Source organism: Erpetoichthys calabaricus, chromosome 15 (genome assembly GCF_900747795.2).
Source record: "Erpetoichthys calabaricus chromosome 15, fErpCal1.3, whole genome shotgun sequence".
NCBI classification, from domain to species: Eukaryota; Metazoa; Chordata; class Cladistia; order Polypteriformes; family Polypteridae; genus Erpetoichthys; species Erpetoichthys calabaricus.
Genome location: NC_041408.2, coordinates 51977255 through 51994890, shown reverse-complemented (window position 1 = coordinate 51994890; position 17636 = coordinate 51977255). Strand labels below are relative to the sequence as shown.

At 41.8% G+C, this 17636-nt stretch overlaps 1 protein-coding gene across 1 annotated transcript in view; it reads left to right on the top strand.

The window, feature by feature from the left end:
• disc1 (DISC1 scaffold protein) overlaps positions 1-17636 on the top strand; it is a 244214-nt gene that overhangs the window by 88097 nt on the left and 138481 nt on the right. Inside the window, exon 9 of the mRNA XM_028820155.2 lies at positions 7859-8047. Within this exon, the coding sequence (XP_028675988.2) occupies positions 7859-8047 (189 nt within the window). The remainder of the gene's footprint in view (positions 1-7858; positions 8048-17636) is intronic.

The window sequence follows — 17636 nt, the reverse complement described above, 5'->3', positions numbered from 1 at the left end:
CCAAGATCCAGGCCTTTAATGACCTCTTGGGCACAGCCATCAACAGTGTGTCTGTTTGCGAAGAGAGTGTCGACCTTGTCGAGAGGTTTTCTTGCCTTGGCAGTGACATTCGTGTCTCTGGTGACTCTTCCTTTGAAGTCAGTAGATGGATTGGGAGAGCATGGGGGGGCGGGGTCACGAGGTTGCTGGAAAGAAGGGGTGTGTGGCACTCCCGATGTCTATGCAAAAGGACGAAGGTCCAAGTCTTTAGAGTCCTGGTGCTTCCTGTCTTGATATATGGTTGCGAGACATGGACACTATCCAGTGACCTGAGATGAAGACTGGACTCCTTTGGTACTGTGTCTCTCCGGAAAATCCTTGGGTACCATTGGAGTGACTTTGTGTCGAATAAGCGGTTGCTCATGGAGTCCTGAATGAGACACATTACCTGCATTGTGAAGGAGCGTCAGTTACAGCACTACGGCCATGTGGCACGTTTCACTGAGGGTGATCCGGCTCGTAAGATCCTCAATGTTGGGGACCTGAGTGGCTGGACCAGGCCAAGGGGTCGCTCACGTAACACCTGGCTGTGTGCAGATAGAGGGTCATTTCCGGAGGGTGGGACTGGACCGCATGTCTGCCTGGGGGGTTGCAAACCGGGATCCCGAGTTGTTTCGTCATGTAGTGGGTGCGGTAATGCGCTGTACCAGTGCATGCTCCTCAACTTGACTTGACTTGACTTATAAGTATTCAGACTCTTTGCTTTGGCGCCCCAAACTGTGCTGCTCAGGTGCCTCCTTTTTGCTTTTAGAGATGTGTCGAGAACTTGATTGGCGCCCACCTGTGGCAAATTGAATTGATGGGCCATCGTTTGGCAAGGCACATACTTGTGTAATGTAAAGTCCTACAATTCACACTGCATGTCAGGAGAAAAACCAAGCCATGGAGTCCAAGAACTCTGTGTAGGCTTCCATAATCAAATTATAGATCAGGACATTTCTAAAGCCTTGGTTGTTCCCATGAACACAGTGTCCTTAATAATTGTAAAATGGAAGAGGTTTGGAACCACCAGGTCTCTGAGTAACCAGGCAAGAAGGGCTACAGTCATGGAGGTGTCCATGGACCCAATAGTTACTCCAACAGAGCTTCAGAGGTCTTCTGCTGACACGGGAGAACCTATCAGAAGTACAACAATCTCAGAATCACTCCATTAAAAACATGGTTATGTTAGATTCGCTGAATGGAAGCCACTCATGAGTAAAAGACATTTAAAGAACTCTGGGAGCACGAAGAAAAAATTTGTAACTGTTTTGCAGAACTCAGAACACTTAGTGTGATGAAGGCTAATCACCTACCTAATACGATCCCTACGGTAAAGCATGGCGGTGCCAATGTCATACTTTGGGGGTGCTTCTCAGTAGAATCGAGGGAAGGATGAATGTAGAGATATCCCTGAGGACAGCCTTCTGCGGGGTTATTGCAACCTCAGACTGGGGAGATAGTTCAGCTTTCAGAACGGCAATGTCCTGAAGCGTACAACCAAGACAACGCTGGATTGACTTTGGAAGACATGTGACTGTCCTTGAGTGGCCCAGCCAAAGTCCAGACTTAAATTCCATAGAACATCTGTGGAGAGACCTATAGATGGTAGTTTAGAGACACTTCCCATCCATTCAAATGAAATTTGAGAGGATCTGCTGGGAACAACGGGATAAACTGAGCATTGTAGAGACCCCAAGAAAAGCTGAAGCTGGAACTACTGCCAAAGGGGCTTCTACAAAGTACTGAGCTTTAAAAACCCAACACTAAGACCCTGAACTGCATCCTAAAATTAGTTGGAAGCCAGTGCAATGAGGTGAACACTGGAGTGATATGTTCCTTCTTTCTACTGCCAGTCAGTAACCGTGCAGCCATATACTGAATCAACTGTAGGTGTGACAGGGCTGATTGGCTCACACCTACATGAAGGAATTGCACTCATTTATGGGTGAAGTAATAAAAACATGGATTCATTTTCCTATTTTTCTTATTATACTAATTTGAAAGAAGTCTGCTTTTTAACATTGAATCGGTCTGTTTTTCAAATTCAGGTCAGGATCAAAAACAATGCTAAGATTCCAAGCGTGCATTTTTACAGATAACGACAAGAAGCCTAGTCGCTGTCTGTATGGGGTCACACATTTTCACTGTGTCAGTGCAGGTTTTTCTCCGGTTTTCCCGAGCCAGCCTTGTGTGAGAGTCGATGTGTGAGTGAGAAGACCCTGCCACAGACTGGCATCCCTTGTGCCAGATGCTTCCAGAATAGGCAGCAAGTTTGAAAATATAATGGCATTTTTGAGTATGGCATAATTATGAACTTTTTATGGCAGTTATATGTGTTTCGTTGAATAGGGAGGTGGGGTGTTGCTAGGATGTGCACTTGTGCAGCTCTGCTCTGAGGACTTCACAGCATGCGTTAGACTCGATGAATGGTAATGTGGAGGTCATGCTAATATATTCATGTATTTCAACTGTCTGAGGCTTGATTTCCATAGATCTCGAGGTGGGGTCTCAGTCTCAAATGTAAATGTTGACTTTATGATAATGTATTGATTTATTTCAACAGTCTGATATAGCGAGGCACGCGGTAATATTGGCAGCTCTTTTTTTTTTATTAAATTTAATCAAATTGCAAAGTGGATGAAAATCTCCAGAACTGTTAGAATTTCAATTTTTTGTAGGGTTCTGTTTGTGTGACTGAATGAAATCCTTTAAAAAAAAACTGCTTTATTATGGATAATGGTGTAACAAATATTTTGTTCACGTACATTATCTGATAAATATAATATTTATTATTTAGCCTTTTCTCCATTTCCATCAAAATGTGTCAGGAATGCAAAGCTTGTGTTGTTTGTATAGTGATAAATGACCGCAATCTGAGACGGTGAAGGAAAATAAAAATATGGCTGTTAAAAAAATAGCACTCTTGTTGTGGTACTACGAATTTCAAAATTTCATTACTTTAATTTTGAAAACCTGAATGGATTGATTGGTGTCAGTCTTGATGATTGGTAAGCTTCACATTATACTTCCGGCTGAGTGCTCACAGGTTGTCGACTCTCACGACTGAAATCAAAACATTATTTCTTGATTTCATCTTTGCTCATCTCAGTGCTCTATGATGGAGTTGCTGGGGATGTTAAACTACACAACTGCCCATGGCTTACTAAAATCCTTATATCTATGTATGGTTCACAGATGACACTTTAGGTTTCACAAATTTGAACCTATTCCTAAGTCGCTTATAGCATAATGCTCCTCTCAAAGACAGAACCTCTCAGTTTGGGTGTTCTGTATTCTGAAGGAGTGGCTCAGTAAATGTGTGATGCTGCCACCTTATACAGTAGCCTCAGTATCCTGGATGTGTGCAGTTTTGCGTGTTTTCCAATGTGTACCAAAAGTTGCCTGTTATAGTTTTGGGACAGCAACAACACAAAAGATTTCAGGTGTCTCCCTGTCCATTGACTGCTTCTTTTACTGGTGAGACTGTGGTGAGTCAATGTCCGGGCGGCACCTACTTGGAGTTTGCATTATCTCTCCGTGTCTGTCTGTGTTTTTCTCCATCTACTGAAGTTTCCTCCCACATTCCAGCAACGTGCTGATTAGCTTGATTAGTGGCTTTAAATAGTCCTGGCAGGAGCTATGAAGTAATCACTCTTTAGAACAAGATAATGAATTTGAGCATGTGATGAGTCAGAATCATTGGATAAAGAAAAAATATCAAATTGTAAAGATAAAGCAGCAGTAAATCAACATTATCTGGCAAGGTATGTTTGAGATACAAAATGGTCTGAAAATATCCTTTCATATAGTCTGTTATTCTAAACAATGCTTCACTGAAGGTCATTTTTCCTAATGTTTTCTCAAAGCTGTGAATATTGTGATCCTGACACTCAACACTGGGGTGCAAGCTTTCAGAAACCCACAGAAAAAGCCAGGCCAGGAATAGGCCTCACCCTGGTAGGTTAACCCTTACTAAAAACAACAGGCTTCAGGACTACATAGTCCCGATAATATAAAAAATATTCTGCTATTCACAATATCAAAAAGTAGTGAGGAAAAAAACATAGATAAGCCTCTGGCCCAGTAGAAACAAATAAAGTTCCTTTATACAGGAATTAATTCTGTTTTAACGAGAGCCTCGTTTTACCAAAAGTTTTTTTTTGTTCCAGGCCAATTTATTATGGAACTAATTTTTAAAAGACCATATACAGTGAAGTCCATTTTACCAGAAAAATTCATTAGAATTAAGTTCTTTTTTTTTTATAAAGAAGAAGAAAAACAAGCTTATCTCCTCTGTCCTTGGCCCAAAAATCATGATTCAGAAGCTCCGCTGAATTAGAATGAATGTTTGTATCACTTGGTTCACTCAAAAACTGTCACACTCTTGCAGCTGTGGACCCAAGAAGGGTTACTGCAGGGATGGTGGGCGTATCTAGGGGTGGGATAACTGTCAATCAAATTTGACTTCAGCTGTATTTGCGGAGCTCTGGAGATTGCACCACAGCTCGACTCTGTCGCTTATTTCTCGAGGTAAGGTTTGACTTTGCTGATCACATTCATCAGATTGAAAATTAATTTTTTGCTTTCCCTTCAGCAAAAGCGCTGACTGCTGAGATTCTCTCATGTTTTTACTACTCAAAAAGTCTCCACCGTGTTTCATACATTCACAGAGATTTTACTCTATGAACACTCGCACACCACAATCTTCAAAAAAAATGGTGGAATTTGATTGCATTTTTTAATTTTATTCTTGCAAGTGTACACATCCAACAATTCTTATTTATGAATGTAACCTGTGTTTCCTTGAACTTTTTATCATGATCTTTTTATGTAAAACTTTTCCAGATTAAAAAAAAAAAAATAAAGGTGACTCCCAAAAGACCAGATGGCAGCCACAGAGAGCCAGTCAATCAATCAGGTGATGTCACCTTTATTTCTTGATCTTTCAGTGTTGACCCTTTTTGTCTTCAGACTACATCTTCTCTCCTGGTCCTACTCAAAAAATATTCCTGCTAGTCCCACTAGCGTAACAGAAAACAAGATGGTGAATGGCTTGAATTGTTTTTGACAATGTTAGAACACAACGGTGCTAAAGATAAAATAAAAATAACCACTCGACTCACTGGCTTCAGAAACCTAGAGAACCGTATTCAAGTAATATTAAGAAAACCAAGAAACTTATAAGGCAGATCTTGTCAAGAGTCAAACTGCAAACCTCTGGCTTTTAGGGCAACACAAGACAAAGCTCCTTACATATGTTGTGAGCAGTAGAGGGCGTTGTTGAGCCCCCAATCCCCAAATACACAAGACCCAACACAACTCCAGGTTCAATAAACTAATTTTTTATCCAAACAACTGCAATAATAACAATAAATACTGCCAAAAACAATCACAAAACTGATGCCTACTCTTATTTCCTTCCATCTTTTAAGTGAGCTTCGCCCGCTGTCTCTCGACTCTTAACTCCATGAAGTCTGACAACAGGCTTCTTTTAAGCTGGACCCAGGAGTACTTCTGGTGGCATGACGTGCCTTGTTGGAAGCACTTCCAGGTCATACAGAAACCATGGAGGTCCTCCCCTGACTTTGCTCTTTACTGTCACCCAAGGACCCCTACAGCGCTGCGTTTCTGAAATTCAGTTCCCATGTAGCCCTGTGGGTGTCGAAACTGGGACTACTTGCAAGGGACACTGCCACCTGTTAATTTGGAGGATGAACTGCTCCTGGTCTTCAGCTCTTACCAATCCATCCTTCTGGTATCCCAGAGAAAATGGGACTGGCCAGGTAGTGGCCGCAATCTGGCCATCCTTCCATTATGGCTTCCCGGCCAGGCAAAGAATCCTCCTTGATCCTGGTCGGGAGGCCCATCCCTCCTCCTGGGCAGATACAATGTATTAAAGAGTTTAATAAATAATAATTCAAAAAGAGGATAAACGAGAAGAAAAAGGCAAAATATAATGCAAAAAAGAAAACAGGTGCACTTCGAAATCCAAAGAGAGAATGAAAGAACAGAGAAAGAAATCCATGAAACTAGAGACCATCAAAACAGTACTTACAGCAACGATCAACACTCTATAACTTCTCAAAGAACTTCTGCTGGACTGAGCCCTCAGTAGTGATGCGCGAATGCCACTGAATTTGCTTCTCCTGGAGTTTGGCGGACACACGGAAATGTCTGGCAATATCAGCAAACTCTGTGAAATGCAGTGAACTCAAAGGGGAAGGAGAAACTGAACTAGTTTTGAGTGGATTATAATGGTGTAGTGGTCTTCTGAGGGTCCATGAGGTCTAGCAACATGTCTAAAACTGTGCTGGACTGATTCTTTGTGGCCAAAAATGGAACCTGAGCTTATGAGGCAGCACCAGTGTGCATATCTGAGATAAAACTATTCACCCAAGTCCATAGTACTCCAAATCCTTTATCTCGATGTGCAAGTCCTGAGTTTCTAACACTACAACTAACTAACACACACAGAGCCTGTGATTCAAGGATCAGCGTTATGTACTCGGAGGGATGTCCCTGTTCCTAATCGATCTGAGCAACACAACAAGGTGCAGAACATGCTTAATCCAGCTGTGAAGACACAAAGTGTAATGAACTGTACAGCATACAATATGCAGAACAATTAAGCGTTTTCATAATATTCATATTATGGTCAGCTAATGTACCTCTCATATGAAAATACTGACATGTGGGGAGCAAATCTGGTGAAGTGACATCACATATACACACCATAAATTATTCACGTATGCTTGAAACAGACCTGGCAGTGCTGCATTGCATGAGGTGCAGCACACGTGAAAGTTCTGCATATGCATAACAGAAATCTGGCAAGTACAGCAGATTGGGGAGTGACATCCCCATCCAACATGGCTGCTACACCTCTGTGATGTCATGCTGACCTTGCAAAGCATCATGGGGGCATTTACATTACATTTATTTATATGGCCGACGCCTTTATCCGATTGTGACTTACAACATTTATGATACGTTTTGGTTTTCCAATTGGAGCACAGGCAGGACAAGTGACTTGTTCATGGTCACCCAGTGTCAGTATCCGGATTTGAACCTCAGGGTTTAAGGTCCTGTGCCTTAACCACGACCCCCCACTGCCTGCTTGGGGTGCTGGAGGGTAAAAATGTGAATTTTCAGGGAAACATTTGGTGATTCCAGCAAATTTTCTGCAAGAAATGCTTTGCTGAATTTCGCTGATCAACAGTAGCCCTCTGCTGGAATATAGAATAAAGACTGGGGGGCGGTCCCAAGCTGTGATGTCATGGTGGCTCCACCCAGAGAATAGAAGCAACATAGTCAAGCAGCTTAAATACACAATCTATAAATAGTAATAAACATAAGAATACTAACAGCAAATACATAAAAACACATGAAAAATAATAATTAAAAAAAAACAAAAATAATAAAAATAAAAAAAACAAAGACTAGGAACAACCTGTAATGAAACACCTTGGAGCATTAAGAAATCATTAAATGTACGCAGGGCATTCTGGGTAACTGCCCAGGGGTCTGTGACGGGAAAGAGGCCTTTTCACCAATCCCCCCCTGCTTGATGAAACGACCGAGTCACTACACTCCGAAATGACCAAGGAGGTCCAAGCTCGATGAAATGATTGTGTTCTCCTCACACCAAAATACCGTGCTGTCTTGGACGACAAGGTGTCTGTGCATTGCATTGATAAAGGTATAATCAGCTCTGTGAAGTCACTCAGGGGCCTGTGGGGGAGTCTTAATCTGGTCTTGAATGTATGTTTTTGCTGTTCAGTTTGTGATTCAATTATCAGTGAAGAGAACCAAAGGAATCCTCTATGTTGTTTTTTAGGAAACGATTTTTCAACTGCTAAAGACCTTAAACAGGAGATGGTGTTGCTTGGCTCGGAGAAGGACCGCCTGGAAGAACTACTGCTGAAAGCGCAAACGTTGAGCAGAGCCAACACGGAGGCACTGGATTTGGTCAAAGGAGACTATGCCAAGGTCAGGCTGGAGCTCGAGCGTAACGAGGCATACTTTGGTAAGTGCTCGGCCGAGTCCCACACTTTGTGTATACGTGCCGCATGGCTCATGGTGTGTGTTTTGGGATTATTTTCCCCATGAGGGACACTCTATAAAGCACATACAGTTTAAAAATCCTCCTAAAAGCTGTGAGTATTCACTTCCAGAATGTGAGGCTCACACATCTTGTGAAAGCAAAGAAAATTTGTATGGAAAACACCACAAGAAAAGAATCAAGCAAATGCTGCTTGTGTCAGCAGGGTGGTCTTGTGTCCAGCTGTTCTGTTTGGTGTTCATTGGTCATTTGTTACACGTGTTTCTGAACCTATCCTGCTCTCCTTTTCATTCAAATATAGGATTTTGGCTCACAGAATTTAATTCTGATATTGTTTTCCTTGCTGGAGTGTTGTTTTGTGTCTTTTTCCAACACCATTGTGGTTTTCATGTGCTCTGGTGCTCCATCATTTTGAGCAGCAGTTTCTATGATGTTGATATCGTGATTTGAACTTATTGTTTTATATTTTTACAGCCTTTTCATTGTTCTCTAAAAACAATCAAGATATTGTTCTGGGGGTTTTAGAGGTCAAGGAATGATGGGGTCAGAGTATTTTTTTGATTTAGAACATTTTTAAAGATTTCATTTTTATGGGCAACTGAGATGTTAGTGGTATAGGGAAACTGTGAGCTGCTACACGTATCTCTAGTCCTGGTGTCCATGAAGAAAATTGAAGGCCACCTTGACCCTGGCTGGAAACAGTTCCAGGGCTTGGTATGAAGTGACCAGAAGAAGTAAGTCAAGTGTGGTGTTGGCAAGGTAGGATGAAGCGTGAGTCAAACACGTAACAAAAGAAACTTCTCAGTCCAATAAAGTTTGTTTTAAAAAGGTTTAGTGAAAATTCAAAGCAAAACAGTTCACACAAAAATAGAGAAAAAAGATATCACACATGCAGGATGAAAGACAAAGAAGGAAAAAAGGTTTCTTCTTGAAACTTAGTTTTTTCTTGTTACACTTCACTTACTTCCTATACTTAAAGGTTGTGTTATTTCTCAATGGCAAACTTACATATTCTTTACTTAATACATTAGTACATTCTATATGTATGGCACGTTCAATATGGTCAATATGTTCAATATGACAGAATATGGTTCGAAACTGTGTGCCCTCCATGCCTTACCAACTGCAAGGCAGATCATAAACTGGGACTGATCTGAAGTTAGATGGGCAAGAAATAATCAGAATATTCCATTTCAATTTAGCTTGTGGGGCATATAATGGAACTTCCCATTGACTATGTACTAAAATATATAGACAAACATTTTAACATAGCTAAGAAAATTATTTAACGTAACATTACTAAATGAGAAATGTCTCTTACATATTTAGTCAGAAGGAAAGTGGGGGAACACTCAACAGATAGTAGGAATACAGGCTAGTGTCTGAAAGAAAGAAAGAAAGAAAGAAAGAAAGAAAGAAAGAAAGAAAGAAAGAAAGAAAGAAAGAAAGAAGTGTGCTTGTGATGGGCAAGTAGGCCAAGTAACCCACCAGGCAGACTAGGAATCAAGAACTGCTTTATTTCAGTATCTGTTTTCTTCTAATATGATTTCTGTATTTTGTGTCTCCCTCCCTGTAGTTAATTTGATAATAAATGTGCTATTTTTGCTCATGTCTGGCCAATTTGTGGGTGTGGAGGGCAGCCAGAAGAGCCTCCTAATTTCACAGTCTCTACTTGCTGCTTTCTCACCTCATATACAGTATACAGTCACACAGCCATACTCAGCAGAAACCCCTTCTCTGTCCTCCAAGTCTAGACTTTCATTATTAATGTTGTGTGATCACTGTTTTCAAGCCATCTGTTGTAGTTTAACAGCCGTGCAAATCTGCGGAAACCCTGAAGTGATGTCTCCGAGTGGCCCTGCCCAGTGCCAACATTTTAAGGGTCAGGCCTAAAGCAGAAAATAATTCCAGGAATCCAACAATATGATTAAACCTACAGAAATACACCTTTATGGTGTATTTATGGGGCCAAACTATCTATCTATCTATCTATCTATCTATCTATCTATCTATCTATCTATCTATCTATCTGTCTGTCTGTCTGTCTGTCTGTCTGTCTGTCTGTCTGTCTGTCTGTCTGTCTGTCTGTCTGTCTGTCTATCTATCTATCTATCTATCTATCTATCTATCTATCTATCTATCTATCTATCATGAACACCAGGGAGTGGTCCAGCTCTCCAAGTATCCAACACAAACAGGCATGGACACAAGGTCAAAGTACAAAGAGTCTTTTCTTTTGGGACAACTCAGCAAGCGTTTCCTACCACCACAGCCACAAGTACAATGAAGTACTAAATTCCTTGTCTTCCTATCCTGGTCTCTGTCCCCCTCACAAGGGTTGTCCACCTTCCTCCAAAAACGGGCTTCTCAAATGGAGGCAGTTGGCTTCTTTTTTGTTGCACCTGGGAGAACTTCCAGTGGCCCGTTAACATGATCTGGAAGCACAGGTGGGCTACCATCTAGTAATGTGGGGGAGATAGTGCCCTCCTTCTATCCAGAAGGTATTCTGGCTGGTGTCCTTACCTGGCCATCTGTCACACTATCTATCATTGTTTTATATAGTGCCTTTCATATCTATCTATCTATCTATCTATCTATCTATCTATCTATCTATCTATCTATCTATCTATCTATCTATCTATCTATCTATCTATCTATCTATCTATCTATCTATCTATCTATCTATCTATTTATTATATAGTGCCTTCAAATCTATCTATCTATCTATCTATCTATCTATCTATCTATCTATCTATCTATCTATCTATCTATCTATCTATCTATCTATCTATCTATCTATCTATCTATCTATCTATCTATCTATCTATCTATCTATCTATCTATCTATCTATCTATCTATCTATCTATCTATCTATCTATCTATCTATCTATCTATCCATTTCACTGGAGAGTAACTGCCCCCTTTGCCTATCCTTGGCCATCCTACCAGCCTGTCACTATCCCACCCCAGGCCACTGACAGTCTCGACTGCCAAAGTAAAGACATACCTTTTTTATAAATGTGCTTTAGTTTTTGAAGAGGTTCACTATACCGGGTGCTTCAGAAAGCAACAGTGAAAAGTTATGTATTTAATTAGAATGTCTCTAAAGAGTGCCTTTCATAATGAATACTTTCATAAAGCTCTCCTACAAGCCCAGCCTCATCTTTTATTTCAGTGAACCTGTCAATTTGAATAAATGAGAAGAAAGCTGTACTCAGGCATGCCATCCCAGTCTTGACAGTGCCACGGCTTGGACTTGAGCCAGGTAATTGAAAACGCAAAGACGAATTCCCCAGCATGCTTTATGGGTGTCTCTTAAGTGCCTTCTAAGCCTCCAAAAGCTGCCTCACATATTTAAGATATAATGGCGTGGGAGGGTTGTGGGATGAGTGCTGTCTGATTTGTTTCCAGTCACCCAGAGCTCTTAATCTTAAAGCAGATCCCATGGTCTGTACAGGGCCGGAATCTTCTGGAGGTTGGTTGCATAGATGTATATATTGGATCTGCACCTTGGCAACAGCACATTTTTCACATTTGTTCATGTCATTCTTTCTGGAGCAGAGACAACCTGATCTACAAAGTGTGCACAGACTGCTGTTTTTCTGTTTTTGTAGTTGTGACTTGTGGATGCCAATAATAACACCTGGATTTATTCAGTTTTGCACGTGCTGCTGTAAGGACTGCCACCTAGTCAAGGACTTGCACAGAAGGGTGGCTACAGTGGCTCAATCCCACCCCTTCTCTCTTATTGGCCCATGTGCCCTTCTGTACTGTTAGGACCATATAGATGGATTCTAAACATGAATGTGCCCGTCACTATCATTGTTAGAAACAGAGAAAAAAACAAGACACTCTCACTGTGGACCGGATAACCTAACATGCATATGTGTGGGAAGTAAACCAACACAGATAGGGGAATGACATGCAATTCCACACAAGTAGCACCTGGGCTTGGCTTTGAACTCACAAGTCCACCTGTGCCACCCAACTAAACCTCCAGTAACTTGTTTTCAGTTTCCACAATGGACAGATTCCACTTAATGCCATTCGAGAGGTACAGCTATGCAGCACCAGGTATGGCATAACCCAAAGCAGGCTTAGGCTATCCCAGTAATCTATTACTCTGTGATTATGTGCTGTGGATTCAGGAAGTTTCCAGACCCCTTCACTTTCTGCACACTTCATTTTGCTGTAGATTTGATTTGAAATGGATGCATTTGCCATTTTTACCCATCAATCTGCACTAAATATTCCATAATGACAAAGTGAAAACATGTTTTCAGAAAGGTTAGCAAATTTATTAAAAATCAAACACTGAAATCTCTCATTGACTTAAGTATTCAGACCCTTAATTCAGTATTTTGTAGAAGCCCCTTTGGCAGGAATTATAGCTTTGAGTCTTCTTGGGTAAGACACTGCAAACGTTGCACACCTGGGCAGTTGATGAAGCGTCTGCAAACTGCTATCTTCAGGTGTCTCCACACATTTTCTCTGGGCTTTGGCTGGACCACTCAAACACATTCAGAGACTTGTGTCAAAGCCACTCCAGCATTGTCTTGGCTGTATGGCTGGGGTTATTGTCTTGCTGAAGCTGAACCGTCACCCCAGTCTGAGGTCACATGCACTCTGGAGCAGGTTTTCTTCAGGGACCTATCTGTATTTGGCTGCATTCTCCCTGTCCCTTCCGCTGAGAAGCACCCCACAGCATGATCCTGTGCCACTATGCTTTACCATAGGGAAGGAGACGAGCAATTCATAGATTTCACCCGACATTGGGCTTGGAGATCTGCCCAGAAAGTTCAATTTTTTATGGTCACTGTGCCATAAACATAAGGTTGATGGGGAGCTGCTGAGATGACAGGAGATCTTCTGAAGCTCTGTTAGGGTGACCATTAGAATTCTTGGTCACCACCCTGATGAAAGCCCTTCCTGTCTGGTTACTTAGTTTGGTTTGATGGCCAACTTTAGGAAGAGTCCTAGTGAGTCCAGATATCTTCCATTTCACAATTATTGAGGCCAGTGTGCTGATGACAACACTCAGAGTGTTAGAAATGGTTTTATCCCCTTTCCCTGGTCTTTAACCTCACTTCAATTTGATCACAGAGGTATACAGAAAGTTCCTTGGACTTCATGACTTGGTTTTGGTCCTGCCATGCACTGTGATATGTAGGTACCTTATATACTCAGGTACATGGGTGCTTTTCTAAACGATGTCCAGTGAATCCAGTTCGCCACAAGTGGACTCCAGTCAAGTTCTAGACACATCTCAAGGAGAATTAAAGCCATCAGGATCACCAGACCACAATTTAGAGTGCCACCGCAAAGGGTCTGAATTCTTAAATGAATGAGAGATTTCAGTTTTTGATTTTTAATAAATTTGCCAACCTTTGGGATGACATCTTTTCACTTTGCCATTTTGAGTTATTGGGTGTATATTGATGGGAAAAATGGCAAATGTATCCATTTCAAATAAAATCTGCAACACAATAAAGTGTGCAGAAAGTGAAGGTGTTTGATTGTTTCTAGAGTCCATTGTATGCACCACATGGACTTTTTGCACCACACCATAAAAGATTCTTCCAGATTCCTGTCTTTTAGCCTTTTAGAAGATTTACTATGAAGCAACAATTAACATAAAATACCAAAATGCAACAGTGAGAATAAAGGATTTAATTGTGTGAAACTCTTACACACACCTGTTCCCAAGACCCACAAACTATAAAGCAAACTTGCAGCAATCCTTCCATCTCTCCTCTGCTCCTCCAGGTAAGCATTTTGTCTTTCTCCTCCCATCTCTGGCTCACTGTATTGAAGCAGGCTGCTCCTTTTATACAAAACCCAGGAGTACTTCTGGTGTCCTGAGACTGTGGCTCTGGAGTACCTCTGGGTATGTTTAAAACCCCACACAGAATGACTCACTAATCCCCTCAGGGCCCCCTGGCAGCATCCACAGGACCCAACAGTGGTGACCCAAAGAACGAGAATTCCCATGATGCCCCCTGGGCATCCATAGGGGTACTGTAGCCTAGGTACGGTACCACCTTAGCATTTGGGGGAAGACAATGGCTGGAATAGATTGCCTTCCCCTGTCAGGAGTATCATAGCCAAACTTCACTCCATCATTTCTGCTATGTTGGAGGCCATTAACCGACCATCTAGGCACTACATCCAGTTTTTGTATGGTGTGGATGTACATACATAAAACATAGCACGTTTTTGCCAGCATAAAAAGTCAATTTGCAGCAGTGTCTCCTAACATAATCTTAAAACTTTGCTGCATTCATATTGCAATAAGAGCACCGAGCAAGAATGAAGCTGCTTTTGTTAACCGTAAGCAGTGACATTCCATTAACACACAAGTCATCCAAAATGTGAGTGGCAAACATTGTGTCTTGGTGGCCTGGGTCTTCCTTTGATTCATTTACTTTGAGGCAAAGTAGCTTTGACAGACATGACGGTACCATACAGAGATGGCTTGCTTGTTGGTAAGGTAACTGACTCACCCCTCAGTGTCTCATATGGCCTCTACTATTCTTTGTAACAGCAATCATGTCTTTACATGTGCCAGGTGATAGTGGCTACCTGGTCAGGTGCTGGTGCCTTACACCTTTCGCAGACCTTCAGATCGCAGAGTAGAGGTGCTATAATGCCATGCCTGATCTTGCACTCTCAGTTGCAGAGCACAGCCAGATGCTTTTTAAGGCAGGAGGCGGGGTCTCGACGCATTGGGAGGGATCTGCTGTACCAGCCAATGAAATTCTGCGGTATTGTGATTGCATATGCATGAGGTTGAGCAGCCTGCTCCATATATGGATATTTCAGGGCGGTATTCAAGGTGAGCTCAAGTATACACATTTGCATGGTGATTGTGATTTATAAATGGTAAACTGAGCACAGATGTATGTATGCCAGGTTTTATAAATCTGATTTGTTTTTGGGCATACATATTTTCCTATTTTTTTTTCTGGTGCGTGCATATTTTCACTCAAATTTTTATACGTGGGGCCCCAGGAGAACATGTGCTATTCATAGAAGCAATGACTGAACACGTGATTTGATCCCAGGACACTGGATCCATGAAGCAGCAGTGCTAACAGTTGCTCTAGAGCAGGAGTTCTTAACTTTATAATCTGAGGACCCAAATAAGAAAAGCAGTTCCATACTGGGACCCAAGGAGAGGATTATTACCATAATGACAGCAGAGCCATACATAGACAAATAACAATGGCCGTTTAATAAGAAAAAAGAAAAAAAGTTCATTTTTTTGTTCTCACTATGAGAGAAAAGTTAATAAGTTAGTAAAACAATAATTATGGGATTAAGGCACTGTAAAGCACAGGGTTCTCAGGAATATCCATCCATCCATTTTCCAACCCGCTGAATCCGAACACAGGGTCATGGGAGTCTGCTGGAGCCAATCCCAGCCAACACAGGGCACAAGGCAGGGAACCAATCCTGGGCAGGGTGCCAACCCACCGCAGAACACACACAAACACACCCACACACCAAGCACACACTAGGGCCAATTTAGAATCGCCAATCCACCTAACCTGCATGTCTTTGGACTGTGGGAGGAAACCGGAGCGCCCGGAGGAAACCCACGCAGACACGGGGAGAACATGCAAACTCCACGCAGGGAGGACCCGGGAAGCGAACCCAGGTCCCCAGGTCTCTCAACTGCGAGGCAGCAGCGCTACCCACTGCGCCACCGTACCGCCCTCTCAGGAATATTTCTACTGCAAATTTACAATTTGACCCTGAGTGAGCTCAGATATGGAATATGAGATATGGTTTATGAGTTAGGAATATGAATATTAAATATGATATATGAATATGGAATATAAGATATAGAAAAATATCACTTTGGGAAGAAGCAGCAGGTCAAAAGATAATTGTTCAGTAATACAATGAAGAATGTTTACAGTTTGTTATTTTAATGCCTTTTTTTCGGCTCACAGTAATAATAATAAGGGCACCCTGTACCTTTAAAATTCCACAACCTTTTCTAAAATTCATCCAAACACAACAGTCAGATTATCATTCTGAATGCTGCAGAACTAACTTGATGACAAATGCTAGCTGTGTGCCTTTCAGCAGGGGTACACCCCATGGTAGGCCAGCTCAACTACGTAGTTGGCATGGTGGAAGCTGTGGACAGATGGGATGCCTTGATTAAATATATATAAATGTATAGGGGCACTAAAAGGTTGACAGGGCAGCAGGGGAGCTCAACAGGAGGAGCGCACCAAGCAGGAGGCCATCCCACCCACTGACAGTGAACTCTATTAGCATCAGGCAGGATTTGCTCTGTCCTGCTTGCGTGTGATAATCCGGATATTAATTTGTCATCTAGACACAGATCCATCTCTAAAATAAAGTTTCAAGAGCAGTGTATGAGTACTGCCATTAAGGCTGTTGTAAGATTCAGCCCAGCTACAAAAAATAGGAAACTTTATTTTATATAATGGAGCATGGATTTGCATATGATGTTTATTGATTGGGAGAAGGCTTATGCTAGAAGACAGAGCGCCACCTCAAGAGGTCTGGAGGTGCATGAGAGAGAAAAGAGGACCAGAGCAGTACGTGAGGATTGTCCAGGATACTGTATGTAGGAGGGAGTGAGGACTTGGGACAAGATCCCAGATTGAGGAGTTCTGCACCAGGGATCTTCTTGAAGTCCTTACCTCTTTGATCTGGTTTTATGAATGCGTTGAGTCGTAGGGTAAAAGACCAATCCATTGGAGCTGGCTTTGTGCTGATGACATAGTGTTGTTAGGCTCCAGAATAGAGGAAGTGGAGAGGATGTTGGAAGAATGGAGAAGGGCTTTGGAAGGTAGAAGATTGAAGATAAATAGGATCACAGAATATTTGAGGTTTAATGATGATCAGGATTGAGAAGTTAGCCTGCATTGAGAGCTATTGAAAAGAATGGACAAGTTTAAATATATAGGGTCAGTGGTAGCCTGAGATGGAAAATTAGAGGCTTAGATGACCCATAGAATGCAGTGTGAATGGAAAAATTGGAAGAAAGAATATTATGAGATCAAAGAATTAAGGCAAAGGTTAAAGGTAAGACAATGGTAAGACCAGCAGTGATGTATGGATCTAAGACATGGGCAGTAAAGGGAACACAGAAGTAGAGGTTAGTTGTGGCAGAAATGAAAATGTTGAGATGGATGTGTGGAGCTACACAAAAGAACTGAATAAGTAATGAGACAGAAAAGGGCTTGACTGATGAGAAGGTGCAGGACTGAGCTGAATGGAGGTTAATCAAGAACATCGACCCCACATAGAAGTGGGAAAAGATGAAGAAGAAGAAGAAGAAGTAGGAGAAGAAGAAGAAGTAGAAGAAGAAGAAGCCCGGATTTACACTCTAGTCTGGCCCCAGTGCAGCTGCAAGAACAATATGTTCCAGTAGATGGAGCTATGTCCTAGTGTTTGTGGTCAAGGGATGGATTAGCAACTGATCCAGAGGTGTTGCTGAGAGGAATTTTTGAAATAATTGAGAATTTTAGCTTGGTTAATTAATTATCAGTTTTTTCTATGGCAGTG